The 16,139-nt window shown below is 37.5% G+C and overlaps 1 protein-coding gene across 2 annotated transcripts in view; it reads left to right on the top strand.

Annotated features, from left to right (window-relative positions):
• The first annotated feature begins 2,243 nt into the window (after window positions 1-2,243).
• Window positions 2,244-16,139, top strand: part of LOC141462727 (aldehyde oxidase-like) — a 43,315-nt gene continuing 29,419 nt past the window's right edge. For both annotated transcript variants that reach the window (XM_074144698.1, XM_074144700.1), the window contains exons 1-12: window positions 2,244-2,297; window positions 3,668-3,725; window positions 6,125-6,221; window positions 7,400-7,508; window positions 8,037-8,163; window positions 9,053-9,114; window positions 9,751-9,831; window positions 10,744-10,824; window positions 11,929-12,073; window positions 12,244-12,336; window positions 14,153-14,304; window positions 14,543-14,636. In XM_074144698.1, coding sequence (XP_074000799.1) covers window positions 2,244-2,297; window positions 3,668-3,725; window positions 6,125-6,221; window positions 7,400-7,508; window positions 8,037-8,163; window positions 9,053-9,114; window positions 9,751-9,831; window positions 10,744-10,824; window positions 11,929-12,073; window positions 12,244-12,336; window positions 14,153-14,304; window positions 14,543-14,636 — 1,153 coding nt within the window. The remainder of the gene's footprint in view (window positions 2,298-3,667; window positions 3,726-6,124; window positions 6,222-7,399; window positions 7,509-8,036; window positions 8,164-9,052; window positions 9,115-9,750; window positions 9,832-10,743; window positions 10,825-11,928; window positions 12,074-12,243; window positions 12,337-14,152; window positions 14,305-14,542; window positions 14,637-16,139) is intronic.

Genomic DNA, 16,139 nt, shown 5'->3' with positions numbered 1-16,139 from the left:
TCCAAGGGCATTTAGTGTTGAAATTTTCGGAGACCCATTCATTGGTTAGTTAGACCTTTCGTCTGATATGCTACACCTCTTTTTAAGAGGTGTAATTAATACTCTTAAATTTATAATACATATTTTTAAAATACCAAACCAGTTGTCCATTCTACATGGACAGACCATAAACATTAAGAGGCACAAAACTATTATTTACAAATAAGTAATACCACAACTGTTTTTTGTTTTTTGGTGGGTTTTCATGACAGTCTGTAGCCCCAGGGCAGCTTCCCTAACATCCTGTAGAGCATTCCATGTATGAATTTGGAGTTAAAGATACCACTAGTGAGGCAGTTTACATAGGGGACCTTTATCCCCTACGTAAACAGAGAGCTTGTCTAGCTGTGACCACCGGTTCCAGAGACCATGCAAAGATTGTAAATGTACAGCAATAAGGACAGCAAAATGTTTTCATGTAGAATTCTTCCAATATTAAATTTACCTTATCACCCAGGCAATGTGATCTGTATTGCAAAACAGTGAAGTTTATTTGAGAAGTTTCAGCAAACACGCTTTTTCTTTCTGAAACTTACTGTGTACTTACATTAGCAGACCATTATGAAGAGGCGTAGAAATGGTTGGGAAGATAGAATCTATCCTGATTCAGTGTGATTTGGAAAAGAATTACATATAGAATATTTTCATATATTCTTTCTTGTATTTTATTAACAAGTTTGTGATTAACTGGGTTTTTTAAATTTAAATTTGTTTAAGTGAAATGTTCACTGTTTATCAACATCACCAGCTGCGTCCTTAGAAATCCGAAAGGAGTATGTTACAACTTGTGTTCCCTGCGCTGGCACCAAAGCAGCAAAACACAGTGGCTTTTTAAATGTTTGTTTCTCTATGGAGCGTACTTTGAAAGCTAGAAGCAGAACTACATGCTTCACTTTCTCAGAAAAAAAATGGTCTTTTTGGAGATGGTCTTAATTATTTTTTCAGTGAAGGTCCCATTCCACAGCCTCCAGTGTTACCAGCTAGACAGCTACGATGTTCCAAATAAAAGCATGTAATAAAAGTATAAGGCCTAGGGCTTTATGCCTTAGTTTCTTCTGTTCCTTTTAGTATAGATATCTTTCAAAGTAACAAATGATAAAGAAAATTACCTCAAGATGCATAGAAGTTATTTTAAGTAACTCTGAAATCACATTGTTATTGCTGCTGCTGCCCTTCTTTCCTTGTTTTCTCCATCCTTACTGTTTTTGTTACTCAAATTGACGTTGTATATACAGAGAAAATTTATTTTGTTAACAATTTTCTAGGATGCAGTTCTTTTAATTGTTCTGCAAAATGGTCACTTGAGGTACTGCATAGATAGTTACATTGCCTGTTGAATCTTCACTAAATGTGCTTCTTTTACTAGATCAGTTGATATATTAGAAGCTCTTGCCAGGAAAAAGATGTAAAAACAGCTCAGGATATTCAAGATAAAAATTAATCTGTAACTATCACAGGGATTAAGATTTTTTTGCTGAGGATAAGGTAATGTGAGTTTTTTATAGCTTCAAAGTTGCTTTTTCTCATGTTTATTCAATTTAATTTTTTTTACATTTAATATTTTAGTTTACCACTAATAAAGATTTTGATTGTTTTAAAATTTGTAGAAAAATTAATTCTAGATATTTAGATTAAACAGGATGAGGAAAATATTTATGATTCTAGAAACATCTGCTTGCACAATTAGCCCTTACAAATGCTTATAAAACCCAGAAGTTACTGCCTGTTATTTTGTGAGTGCAAATTTATGCAAAATTCCCATTGGGCTCATTCTCACTACATTGCTGGATTTTATCACAATTTAAAATGACCTTTGGAGATTTTATTGTTGGAACATAACAACAGTTCATATTGCTCGTGTTGCCATTTTGCTCTGGAGGAACATACATGGCCTTGGAGAAAGTGTGAGGTATGTCGTAGTGTTTTACTATACCTTAGAAGGCTCCAGTAAATACATTTTGTGGTTAGCTCTACATGTTAAGAACATTTGACTTGTCCCTTCTGACGACACCGGACCCGAGCTCCGACGCGGTGCTCGGCGTTCTTCTGCGTACTCCTCTGACCGCCGCCGCCCTGTCCGCCCCGCTGCGGCGCTGCTCCGCCCCCGCCCCCGCCCCCGCCCCCGCCTGCCATGGGCTCTCCAGCTCCAGCTGCTGCAGCTGCCTGTGATTTCCTGTCGCTGCTGGTTCCGCGGTCGGGGTACAATGCAAGGGGCGGCGGGGGCTGAGGAGCTGATTTTCTATGTGAATGGGAGGAAGGTAAGTGTTGCCCGGAAAGAATGTAGAGAAAAGGGGGGCTGCTGTTCCAGAAGTAACCCCGAAGGGTATGGGCACAGAATTGGTTCCCTCAGACTTCTTCCTCTTGGGAGTATAACTGAATCCTTACACAAGCCTGCAGAAGCATTCCTTCTCATCTCCACCTTGCTGGGTAAGAAACAAACCAGGCTCCAAGTATTACTTTAGTTAGCTAACGCTCTTCTGCAAGTGGTTAGAAGGGGAAAAGCAGCAGAGGAACACTAACATGATTACAACATCCCATTTTAGCTAGCTCTGCTGCATTTGGGGGAAAAACACGTCAAAGTGAAATGGACTTTCAGCTGGGAATCAAATTTGGCTGGTGAGCAAACTAGTTTTTCATTTGTACGTGCCTGGCTTCTCGTCTTTAATGGTATCAAAGAAGACGCATCAGATGATACCAGATTTTGAGAGGCATAACAGGAAGCTGGCAAGACTCAGGTGCCAAAAAGGACTACTGGCCAGCATAAAGATAATATTGCAGGAACAAAATTTAAGTGGTTGTTGATTCAATGAGACTGGGAGGAACAAGCTGGTTCTAAGAAGTGGAATAAGAAATACTGTAATCAATAAAGAATGTAGGCATTTCTATTGCTCTCTGTTGTTAGTCTATCATGGCAAGTGAAAGTTTATATAAATAAAGCTAGAAGAAAAGTGGTTCCTGCTGATAGCCTTACAGGCTTCCTCTGGTGCTCATCCCAGTAGGTTAAAGTGCCAGGGAACCTCTAAAATCTGCAAATCATTATTTCTTTATATTATGCTGCCTCTGTTGTAGCAAAGTTCTGCTGCATTTTTATGTCTAGTGTGGCTGAAGTTAAATTCCCTCAGTATGACCTTTCACTGAGCAGCAGTTATTTTTAGTAGTTGCAAGGTGCCCGGGCACTTCTTTGCTGGAAACGTGTCTGTCTGGGAAGGAATCAGGGGGAGGTTCAGATTGGAGATTAGGAACAATTTTGACACGGAAAGGGTTATTGAGCCTTGGAATGGGCTGCCCAGGGAAGTGGTTGAGGCCCCATCCCTGGAGGTGTTTAAAAGCCGGGCTGACATAGTGCTTAGAGACATGGTTTAGTGATGGTTTTTATCAGAGTTAGGTTGATGGTTGGACTAGATGATCTTAAAGGTCCCTTCCAACCTGGACAATTCTGTGATTCTGTGATTCTGTGAATTTCCAGAAGGAGCCGGAATTCTCTTGTGCTCTTTGTCAATTAGTCTAGTTCTATGAGAGAGAACCAGAGAAGGATTCTCTTCTAGCTTTGTGGGAATGTAGTCTGGGCCCTGAATTTTGAAAAGCCTTGGTTTCTTGGTTAAACCTTGTTTTTCATTTCTTGCTGCAGATAACAGAGAAAAATGCTGATCCCGAACAAATGCTGTTGTCTTATCTGCGAAAGAGACGTATCCTTTTCTTGTCTGTTCCCTTAAGTCACTCATTTGAAAGCCTTATTTGAGCAAAATTCTCATAAATGCTACTTCAAAGGTGATTTACTAGTTTGAGGAAGTTGTGACTGCCTTAAGCTACAACAACCATATTAAATGATGAGTCTTTCTTAGGCCACATACTCTTCAGCAAGCTGCTGTATTTTTAGCCCAGTTTCCTAAACAAACAAAGTTATGCCATCAGGCATGATGTCTATGTGTGTATCTGTGTTCCTCCCCTCTCCATAAAGAAACCCAAGAATCTTTTGGCCAGTGTACATAAAGCTTAACAAAATAGGAGTCTCCCAGTTTTGTGAAAGTCTCTCCCAGGAAAGGGGAGATCTTGTGATGAGACCCTGACTGATGGAATTTTGAGGTAATCTATTTTTTTTCTTATGATAAGGACTCCAAACAGATTTCTAAACTCAAAAAACAGGTTTAATAGTAAGTAAATATGAACAAGTATGTTTTTAAAACAGATAAAAAAAAAATAGTTACACAAGACAGAACAGAAGTTGGCAGAGCTAGAGCTCTTACCCTGCCAGCTTTGTCTTTGCAGACAAGGTTCTTCCCTGCTGTCTTGGTTTCCTCCCCTGGTGCAACTTTAGATCATTTCCTCTTGTCCTATCACTTGTTACCGGGGAGAAGAGACCAACACCCACCAAGTATCTCTGTACCAGCCCCATCACAAGAGTTATACTTCGTTGGTTAAAGCACATTTATGAGTGAGATAATGTAATTCTGCACTGTCTTGCTCTGACATCTTGAAAAATCATTTAACCTTTCTGTATCATTGTAACTCTGCTTATAAAATGAGGATAAGATTGACTTGTGTTCAGGAGCTAGTTGGTTTCACCATACAGTTTAAATGTCTTGCTTAGGTCTGTTTGATGTGTGCAAGTCCCTGAGACGTGCCTGCCCAGCTTTGTCTGAGACCACTTTTTTAGCCAGATAGAGGAATTGATCCTATTCACAGCAACCCTCCATGTATAGTTGAGTTAACATGGCTAGGGGGACAGCTAACTTTCATAAAGAGACAAAAATTATTATCGGGGAACAAAAATATAGGACAGGAATACCTTATGCTGAGGTTGCTAAACTCTTTTTAATGTGAAATGAATGCCGGAGTGAGCGTGAGGAACTTTAGCATCTTCCAGTAAAGTGTTTTATAATTACAAAGTACAGTATAATACCTCTCTAAGCATCCTAATATCTTTTTTTTGAGGCTAATTGCCATAGGAATTTGCACATTAGACTTTTATTAATAACTGGAAGACCCATTGTAAATTAACAAGTAAATAGAAATGCAAGAAGGGAAGAAACTGTATCTTAAAACGTATTTGCTTTATCTGACAGGTTGGGATGCCTGTGAAAGGGCTCAATAAAGCACTTTACCGCGAAAAAAAGTGGTAGAGATTAATTAGATAAGATCTTAAAGCATCTCAAATCTTTACTGCAAGTGAAGAGTGCTAACTCTGACTTAGAGAAATGTTTTTTTTCTTTTGATGATATGGTGTGAAAAGAAGGTGGCCTGTTTCTGCCCCATCATTCCTGGCTCCCGGCAGACAGTCCTCTTCCTGCACCTTATGCCAGCTGTGGAGTTCCTCAGATCTCTTTGTGTAATAATTCTACTCATTAGGCCAGCAGAAAATTGACCCAGGAAAGAGAGAGACTTTAAGCTAGATTACGGACTCAGTCAGTAATTAGTCAGATCATCATTAGTCAGCTCATGGAAGGAACTGATTAGAGAAAGACTTGGTGCAAGAGTGTTATGTTTTGGAGCAGGTAGTGTTGGGAAAAGAAAGGACAGAAGAGGAGGAAGAAATAGGGAGTAAGGCTTCCTTTTGGTGGCTGTAGAACATTAAATTAGATGTTTCTTGATTCGCAGCTTCAGATTGGCTACTGTTCCAGATTCATAGAAATGATCACTTCTCTCGTGTGATCTTTCAGATCAGATGCAAGGTTAATATCCTGATGATAAAGGTCCTTCTGGGAAAACCTGGGATATTGGTTTTAGTGTTCCACTGGAACTTCAGATATATAGCTATTTTGCACACTGCATGCTTTTTTCTTTCATATTTTCACTTAGAAAACTATTTTTCACTTCCTCTTTTTGTCCCAACTTACTCCTTTACCAAAAGAAGTCATCAAGTTTTCTGAACAGGATTTTGGTCATGTCATTCCTTATCGTCAATCTTATTTTTGCTGAAAATTTTAATCCAACATAGGAAGGAGTCTGATAAATATGCTATCATACCAAACCAATTCTATGTTCCTTAGCTGGTCAGGAAAAAACGTGGCCTCGTGCCTTTCAGCAGAATCAAGGCCAAAATGAAACCTGATAATTTATTTTTTTTCCCTAATGACAGCATTTTCAGTCCGTCTTACAGGAACAAAGTATGGCTGTGGAGGAGGTGGCTGTGGTGCCTGCACAGTGATGATATCAACTTATGAGCCAACTTCAAAGAAGATAAGGTACCCTTAACAGAATATTTTTAAAACCACACCAAATTTTATGACTGTAGGTACCACTTGCAGCTACAAAGCTGTAAAAACAAAGTTGTAAAATCTGTACTTAATAAGTGAAAGAATCCAAAGGAAGGGTCACTTTAGTCCAAAAGAGAATGCTGTAAAAAATACTGTCCATTCAGACAGGTTGTAAATTTGCTGAAATATTGTGCTCAAATGCTAAATTTGCTCATATATGCTGATGACAGCTCCTGCAAGGAGTTTTCTCTTTAGGAGGCATATATTTAACACCCTTTGTATTGACCACTGGAATGTGGCTCTTACCTGCAGCTCTGTGATGTGCCTGATGGGAAGATAGGCAGGCAGAAGTTTGAGTCTTACCAGCCCTTTAATACTGAACTTCCTCCCTACACCCTACCCACAAAAAGAACTCAAAATCAGAGTTTCATTAAGATAAAAACCGCAGTAAATTACTTTTCGATTGAGAAAACTCCAGTCAAATTGTTAAATGGTAATGTGTCATTGTCAATTGAATATTTTTTAGGTGGGGAAAAAGTACAAATGTTCCAGTTGTTCCTTTGCACAATTGCATTACATTGGAATACAATGCAAATGAAAATCTTTAAAGTTTTTATAGGAGTTGAAATTAAAACAGAATAACAGTTGAAAAGAAACACTTGAACTGTAGTAAACCAAAATATTTTGTTGCTAATGATCAAAAGCTTTGAAGAATTTCATTTTGGTATGTTGTTCCTACTTAGAATTATATTTATTTTACATGAGGACTTCCTTCGGGTCAGAAAATTGATTGCAAATTTTCTGCAGTAATTCTTTACTACCTGCAAATAACTACACCAACCCAACCCTCCCATCTTCCTCCTCCAAAACACACTTGACAGGTTGCTTGTGGGTAAGAGAGATAAGAGGGCAATTAGAAAAGACTGAAGTACTAAGGAAGATATAAATTCTACAGAACTGTCCTCATAGACAGTTTTTATACTGGGGACAAGAGACACAGCTAGTAAGTGATCCCTTCTATAAAGCTTATTCTCTTCTCAATCCAAATGACGATAATGACTGTATAAACTATAAACTATGTCTTGATTGACTGCAAAATAATATTAATGAATCTCTATTATAATAAAGTAATATTCATGTTCTTTATTCTCTTTTATGTTCCAAAGACATTATTCAGCAAATGCATGTTTGCTTCCCATTTGCTCCTTATACGGTGCTGCAGTCACCACAGTGGAAGGTGTTGGAAGTACAAAAACCAGGATTCATCCAGTTCAGGTGAGAGTACAGTATCACTGTGTAAGAGGATTACTGATTTCTTCCTTTGTATGGGCTGGCTTGAGTGGCAGTGCTTTAGGGCATGGGAATTTCACGTGATGATTATTCTCCCTGCTAAATGATAATAGAAGACAGCACAAATTTCTGGTCGTTGATTGATCAAGGATGATGAGATATGGCTTATGGTGGATCTTGCTTTAAGACTGACAGCTTGATCAAACAGTTGGCATGTAAGAATTGCTAGAGTGGATCAGGCTTGTGTTCTATTTGGGCACATCTTGGACAGTGCCCCTTTGGCTGATGTTTTAGTATGAATGCAAAAAAGACAGAAATCCACCAAAGATAAACTAGCTTCCTTAGTAAGATGTGCCAGGGCATCACATTCAAAATAATTATTCTTACTTGAGATTACTTAAATTGTTTTACTTAAAAAGTCCGATTTACTATGAAAGTCTCCCATTTATGAGAGAGTTCATTAAAATGGTGATGTACACTGGGAGGAGTGCTATTTGTGCTATTTTATTTCAGGAAAGGCTTGCCAAATGCCATGGCTCCCAGTGTGGTTTCTGCTCCCCTGGAATGGTGATGTCCATATACAGTTTGCTAAGAAACCACCAAGAACCAACTTCAGAGCAGATGATTGCAGCTCTGGCTGGTAAATATTGCCACTTTTTAATTTGTAGGTATATCCTTGTACCATTTTCTTCAGGTACTTTGTGTATGTGAGTGCACGTCTGTGTGAGTACACATGCATGTGTGTGTATGTACTCTATACAAGTTGTGCTTCCCAGCAGAGTTGCTACTGGATACAGACCTCGTATTCCCTGTCATTCTTTTCTCCTGGAAAATGAAGCCTGGACCTGTGGATTGTTTCAGGAATAGGTGTTCAAACCATCCTCATGTGTGTCTTTTGAAGTGCTTTAAATCAAATGTGCAAAAATGATGGCATATTGGAGAAGTAGATGCATCTGAAGGTCTCTGAGATCCTGTTACATCTGGAGTTGAGAATGTGATAAACCTCACAGGAGAGCCCCTTTGTGGTAGGAATAAAGCACTCAAGTAAGCTAGAGAGATGCAGACCATCTTCACTAAGGGAAAGTATGTGCATTTATTGCAGGTAAAATAGCCTTCTTTCTTCTGATGTGCTATAGAGTCACAGTGGAGCCAAAGGCATTTCCTGTTACTATGAGGTGTACTTAGACGGCGGTGTAATGCTAACCTCCTTCACTATTAGAAATGTCAGGGGTAAGGAGAAAACCATTTTGAGTGGGTGAAGAGTATTGTACAATCTCTTATCCTCCTGCATACTAAGCTGTAGTCAACGTTCCCTCTAGTGCAGCTCTCAAGTATTTCATACTCCCCTTGAAACAATAGCCTTTTTCCTCAAGCTGCAGGGTCCTAAGTCTTGTGACACTGATCTTTTTTGTCTTTGGGAGAGCTAACACTTCTTAAACTTCAAAAATGCAAATCTCATATAAAGACATGACATTTTAAAGCCACATGCTTTAAATCAGAACTTTTTCTTACTGATTTCCTTTTTTAAGGGAACTTGTGCCGCTGTACTGGATATAGGCCGATCCTAGATGCCTGTAAAACCTTCTGTAAGGTAAGAAGTAGTGATGATAAGAATACTAGATTGTGCCCATTAGTATGTGCCCATTAGTATGGACCCATATGTGTAGTAACCATCAAGATTTTAATTAAGATCATCTCTTTCCTCTGTTAAGAGATGTAGGTCTAAATAAGGTGTATAGCGGCCAAGCCCATTACATTAATTGATTGACACAAATGAACTTGGTGTCTAGCCTGGATTACGAAGAGTAATCTGAAGTAACTCCATGTGTTTTACTGTGGGTCAGTACTGACATAAATAAAAGCAGAATTTGGATGGATATTCCTAGTAATTTATCCTGTATTTCAACGTGTAAGAAACCTACAGTGAAAGAAGTAGGAGAGCGAACAGTGGGTAAAAGAAATAATGCAGACCATCTGTGTGTGCTCTCACAAGGTCAACTGAATCTCATGTAGTATGAATTATTTTGTATTAAGGATTTCAGCGTTCAATTATTTTAAGTTATTTTTAATACCACTTCTTTAACACATAATCTTTCCAATTTAGCTTATTAGTAAACTTCCTGTAGAACTTTTTTGAAATATAAAGAGACATTCTTATCAGCTTAAGCCAGCTAAAACTCACTGACATTCTGGGCAGTATTTCACTAATGGAATATTCCTACTTTAGGAATCTGTTTGTTGTCAAAGGAAAGCAAATGGAAAGTGTTGCTTGGATCAGGAAGATGATTTGTTTGACAAAGAAGAGAAGGTAGGGTTTTAAGTATTTTACCTGTCCCATTTAGATAGAAAATTTATAGAAAGAATATTGCATGGCTTTTTCTTGTAATTAAAGTAAATGTAGTATACTCTGCCATTTTTGCCTCCATCTTATTCGCCTTACATAATATTATTTGTAAAATAAGATATTTTATTATTACTCACAAGAAATTTGGAGATATTTCTAAAAATTAAGGACTCTGTGCATATTTGTATGAGGAGACAATGATGTGGCAGGTAGTTGGTATAAGGTAGTTTGGATCTCCAGAGCTGAGCATTTCTTCAAGTTCAGGAATATTAATAGTCTCAGCTCTACTCATACAGCGTTCATCGTATTGTGTAAGAGATCAGGGCGTATGTGGAGTTGTCTTAAATCAACGATCAGTGATGATCTGAATGTAACCACTGATCTGTTACGAATCTGTCTGCTGCCTTGAGTCTGAAGAACTGATACATTCTTAAAAATCAGAGTTATGATTGTAATATTTTATATGAAACCTCTTATTCATACAAATATTTGACATTGTTCTCAATTTTCTTTCAATAATATCTGATCTACTTCTTTGCTTTTGAGTACTGCAGGTTGGCATGAAGCCAGCTACTTTCTTATAGGAGGACTACAGGAAGCCTGTAGTTAGTCTTTCAGTTGCTTGCCTCTATGGTCTTATTTGTGTCATTTGTGAACTCTGAGAATTCTGTTATGAACGCTTCCTTCACCTCACCGGCTCCAAATAATGCATGGTAATTTAGCACCAAATCCAAATCATAATGGAATTACTAATTTTCTACTGACTTCAGTGGGACCCTCACAGTTTGTTCTTGGTTATGCTTTTTTTTTTTTTTTTTTGTGGAATTAATGATGAGAGAATGTTTTTGGTCTTTGCTTGTTTCCTTTCTTTTTAAGGTTTCCACCAGACTATTTTCAACAGATGAATTCCAGCCCCTAGATCCCACCCAGGAGCTTATATTTCCGCCAGAACTAATGGTAATTTTTGCTGCTTACAGACTATTTTTCAGCTCTGTCTTACCCTTAGTAGTCCATAGTTCAGAACTCATTCTGAAGTCCTGCTTAGCAGTAATTCATCAGAAGAAATGTCATAACATTTTAATGTAAATCCAAAATTATATTCCTTTTTTTTTTCAGGGAGCTTATTGAATATTCAAATACAAAAATTAATCATAGCGGGAAAAATGAAGTTGCAGAACTGGGTATTTGGTGAGAAGACAGTAACCTAAACTGTGTTTTCACTACAGCACCTGAAGATACAAGTGCTTCTCAGCAAACTGAACGGCAAACACTTTTTAACATTGGCAAAACAATGCATTCTCGCCATTTAGTGGCTTAATAGTTTAGTAGGTCTTTTCTGTCAAAATGTCAGCCTCAGATAGCCACCTAGACCAGGGAGTGTTTATCCCCAGTTATTAAAGTATGACAAAGACATAAGAAGCTGAAGTAAGGGCACTGGAATGGAAAGTGTCAGGCATCCTTAATTATCGACAGCAGTGTTTGCTCTAGAAAAAACTGAAAGCTGTTTGCTTTACATTATTCTCAATATATAGATTCAAAGCCCAATTCTCTGTAACTAGCTGGCTGCTTATGGAGGAAGATTGATAACTGTGGGACAGGAGTTCTTCACCCTGTGTTTGTACTACCACTAGTTCACAAGCTATTTCCAAGTGATCAGTGAACAGTGCTAGAACAGCCATAGACATCCACATGCATGCTTAATCTAGAAAGGGATTCTGCTACCAGTGTCATTGGTGACCTCCAAGCAAGCTGATTGTGAAAGCACCTTCCTAAGTATTTTTTATCACTTTTTTAATAATTTCAGCATTTACAGGATCTATTCCTACATTTTTTGCTTGGGGGCTAATATCAATCTTTTTTATTAGCCTATTGGAATTAATTGAAGATGTTTCACCTATGCAGTCTAGAAATCTGCCACTGTTTAAAGAGCACAACATAACAGTCCCATTTCTGTGCAATTTTGAAGGATTAACTAGAACTGCCATTGTTTAAGAACTTCTTTTGACTTTGTCTCATGTCTATTAGACCTAAATATTTAAATCTGCCATATTTCCCCATCAGAGAATGGCTGAAAATCAACCAAAAAGAACTCTGGTTTTTCATGGGGAGCGAATGACATGGATTTCTCCTGTAAGCTTAGATGAATTACTGGATCTGAAAGCTGCCCACCCCAAAGCACCTCTTGTGGTTGGGAACACCAGTGTGGGTATGTATACAGTCAGAATGGCTCCTGTTGCCATAGTTCCAGTGTGCATGGGAGGAATGGGGCTATGTTTATCATTCTTTTTGCATTTTCATCCTTAAGCTTACTCTCTACTATGCTGGAGTTGTCATTGTGGAAAATGTCTTTTGTCTAAGCCTATTCCTGTCTGGTAGGACCTGAGATGAAATTTAGAGGCGTGTTCCATCCAATTGTTATTGCTCCTGCAAGGATCCCAGATCTGAATGTGGTGACACACACGGATGATGGTCAGTAGACTTTACTTTGTTCAAACATAGGAGATTCTTCTGTAGCAAGGGATGCTGCTCCATTCCATAGTGCTGAAGGTGTGAAGTGCTGTGCAACTCATTCCTAAGCATGCTTGACTCTTTCCCAGGTCAAGGTGGCTGTGGCCACCGTCCCAGTGCATGTTACAGAGTTTTGTCTTCATGACACGCTGCAGTACTTACCAGAAATGTTATCTTGGGCCCTAGTAGTCATAATAGTGCAAGGGTAATTATTCTGGTAATACTGGTTCTGGTGCTAAGTCATGCAATATTTGCGTTGTGATTTTTGTACTGTGCTATGCTGTATAGTAGAGAGAGACCCATACAGAACCACAGAGAGAGTTAGCAACATTGCATGTTAGCTACATTAGAAAAAAGGCTGTGATTAAACTGACCTAGCTAATATGCATTGACTAATCTTATCTCAATCATAACAGCGTAAATTATTGTAGATTAAAAATTTGGTACCTCAATTTATATATTTAAGATAAGCATGGATTTTTTTTTTTGTTAAAGTTAGACTAGGTTTTAGTTTTTAAATAAATTCTATTGAAATTAGAAATAACAACTAGAAATAGATTTAAACCTACTATAATAGCCTAAATTAGGCTAAATTAAATTATAAGTTAGTTTTAATTAATTAAATATAAATTACATTGTGCCAGTTTACTGCCAAAGTTTTAAGGAAAATTAAACCCTATCTCTGATGAAAGTTACTTGCTACATGCCTGAAGCCACTTTTTTGAAGTGGTAAACTGTATTTAACAGTTCTGTCATTGCATTTAGAATATCTTTTTCATTTCAGATCAGTCTTCCAGTTGTAGTCAATGACCAGTTTGTTCTTAGCTGAAAAGTGGTTGGGCATTGAAAGGAAGCAGGGAGAATATTTATTGCTTCTTTTAATCTAGAAATAAAATCTAGAGAAGGTGAGCCTTAGTAGTTCTAAAAAGAGAGCTGTGCAATTTAGTTTTCCAGCCAGAAATATTATTTCCTCTCTTTAAACAGATTTAAATGCAAAACATGTTTTGGTTAACTTTTTGTTTTAAATACACAACATTTAGTATTGCTGTACTTGATTAATAAAAAAAAGCCATTTTAAAATTATATATATTTTGTTTTGTATTTTTTTATTTAATTCCAGTGTTCATTTAAAGCACTCATAGATTAGATAAATACAGTCTATTAATAATTTTTAATAGAAAGGCACTGTTTACCATTTTATAATACTGACATTTTTATAAAGTATAAACTTTAAAAAATGTATAAATTCCCAAATAAATGCATGTGGTTACAGGTTGTCTTTCTAGTGAGAAAAAGAATACCATATTCAGTATTAGGACTCTTTGGGGGTTTTTGCACCTTAGGAGAAAAATTAGAATATACATATGCAAAGCAAGATCAAATTATGATGAAAGTCATGTTTAAAAATAGGAAGATCCTGTTGAAATCATTTTGAAGCTTTTCACCTTTGGGTGAAACATGACCTAAGCATTTACTTAATCAAAGTTGGTGCAAGGGAAGCAGTTGGAACAAACAGCTGGAAGCAGAGAAGAGATGTAGAAGCGATTCTTCTTTTAGTAGAAGTGATGAGATATTAGCTCAATTTCATCATTTCAGGAAATACTATCCTCAGTCTCCTGAAATGAAAGGTCACAGGACCTTTAATTTGCAAAGGCCCCTCACCTTATATTTGCCTGTATTCCACATAAGCAGTCCTAGCTCTACTGTCTGAACATAGTTCAAAACCCAGGCAATAAAGCAATGCACACATTACACTTTCATAATCTTTTGGTTACAGGATTAACTGTGGGAGCTGCCTGCAGCCTCTCTCTAGTGAAGGACATCTTGACAAATGCAATCTCAGAGTTCCCTGAAGAGAAGACAAAAGTTTTCTGTGCTGTCTTGCAGCAATTAAGAACTCTGGGTGGAGAACAGATAAGAAATGTTGCTGTAAGTTGTGAGTTACTTGCAATAACAGTTGTAACAAATTGTAACAAATGTGAAATTGCTTCTGACCACATGTAAAACTTGCATTTTTAATTCTGTTTTTAGCAGTGAGTTTTCTATGAATACATCTTTTTTGAGCTTTTGATCTTTATAAATTTATATGTAGTCTGCACGTTATATTGTCACTTAACATAAAGCTGTGAAGATGATGGAGAAAAGTGACATAATTTCTTTTTTCAAGTCATTAGGTGGAAACATCATAAGCAGAAAATCAACCTCAGACTTGAATCCTGTTCTGGCAGCCAGCAACTGTGTGCTCAATCTGGCTTCAAGAGGTAAGAGGAGATAGCCTGTCTCAGTAGTAGTGCCAGAGGTACAGGATCCTATTGCATGGGGAGAGAGGAAATAACAGCAGGTGAGCATTTCTTAAGGAACCCTTTCCCACTCTCATACAAGATCACATCTGCAAGAGATGCAATTTGCAGATGAAGAACATGTCAAAGGTTCTCACGCCAAGGGTAAGCATTCAGACCGACCAGATCACATATACTTCTGTGGGCAGTTAATTACTATAAGCACTCATAAAACCTCATTATTTGAGTAGCTGTATATACTACCTTCAGAGCCACCAGTCCATGCCCATTTCCTCAGTTTTCTTCCATCACTGTATATATACTCCCCTTGACCTGCTCATTTTCTTGTGCACTACCTGACCATTGGAAGGTTGATGAAATTATTGGTAAACATGAGCTATCTGGTGATATGGAATTGCATGCTCTCCCTTCTAGATGGCTTGTGTCCTTTTTGCTATTGATCCAGACAGAGTGCCTGTTGCCATTTCAAAGCATGTAATACTCCACTCAACACCCTGAAATACACGTTCTTTAAAGGGGTTGTTTCTGAGCCAGGATTTCTTGGAACAGATACACAAAAAGTTATGCTGTGTGTTTTCTGCGACTTCTTCCTGTGCAGATTGGCACTGAGAGGAAAAATACCTGTCAGAATGTCATTCTGACAAGTGAAAGTACAAACCTTTGCATTTTCTTAACAATTCTAATGATGTGCGTACTTATTTGAGTGGTGAGTAGGATCACTGATTGATACCTCTTTCTGTTAAACTGGCAGAACTTTACTACTGGGAGAGGGTTTTAGTCATTTTCACAGGTTTTTAACATATTTCTTTACAAGAAGTAGTCAGTGAAACATAGGAAAAGTGCATTATTCAAGAAAAGAAGTTTGCAGAAACACTGCTAGTTCTTAGTATTTATTTCGGATCACATTGTAAGAGGAAATGCTCCTTCCTATGTCCTGGCAGGCTCACAGGTGGGAGTCGACAATAATCTTTATGTATGTAAACCAAGTGTATTCTGGATGGAATTGCAAAGGCAAAAATCTAGAAACACCAGTGCTGCTATTCCCAATAGTGTTATTTTTCAGATCCACACTTCTGCAAAATAAAATTCCTTTAGTAAAGTTTCTATGTCACACTAGTTATATTTGCGGAATGTAATTTTAATGCTAAATGATATTCTAGGATGAATAGGTTACAGTGTCATCATCACACATAACATGAAAACCATGAAGAAAATAATCTTTCTGTAAAGCAGCCAGTCTTGAAGTATCACGTTCATTGAATGTGAGTGAAGTATTTTAAAATATGAACCTTTTAAAAGAAGATTATCTGGTTCTAGAAAGTCTTGCGATAGGTCAGGGCTACTGCAAGATAAATATTGTCTAGTAATAAGAAATAATTTATTTTAAAATGCATTGGACCCTTTAGGTAGCATGTGAAAAGTACAAAGGACATAGAAAACTAGGAAAAAAGTACACTTTGTCTT

Source organism: Numenius arquata, chromosome 3 (assembly GCF_964106895.1).
Source record: "Numenius arquata chromosome 3, bNumArq3.hap1.1, whole genome shotgun sequence".
NCBI classification, from domain to species: Eukaryota; Metazoa; Chordata; class Aves; order Charadriiformes; family Scolopacidae; genus Numenius; species Numenius arquata.
Note: the sequence above shows the minus strand (reverse complement) of the source record. Positions and strands in the feature narration are given on the sequence as shown.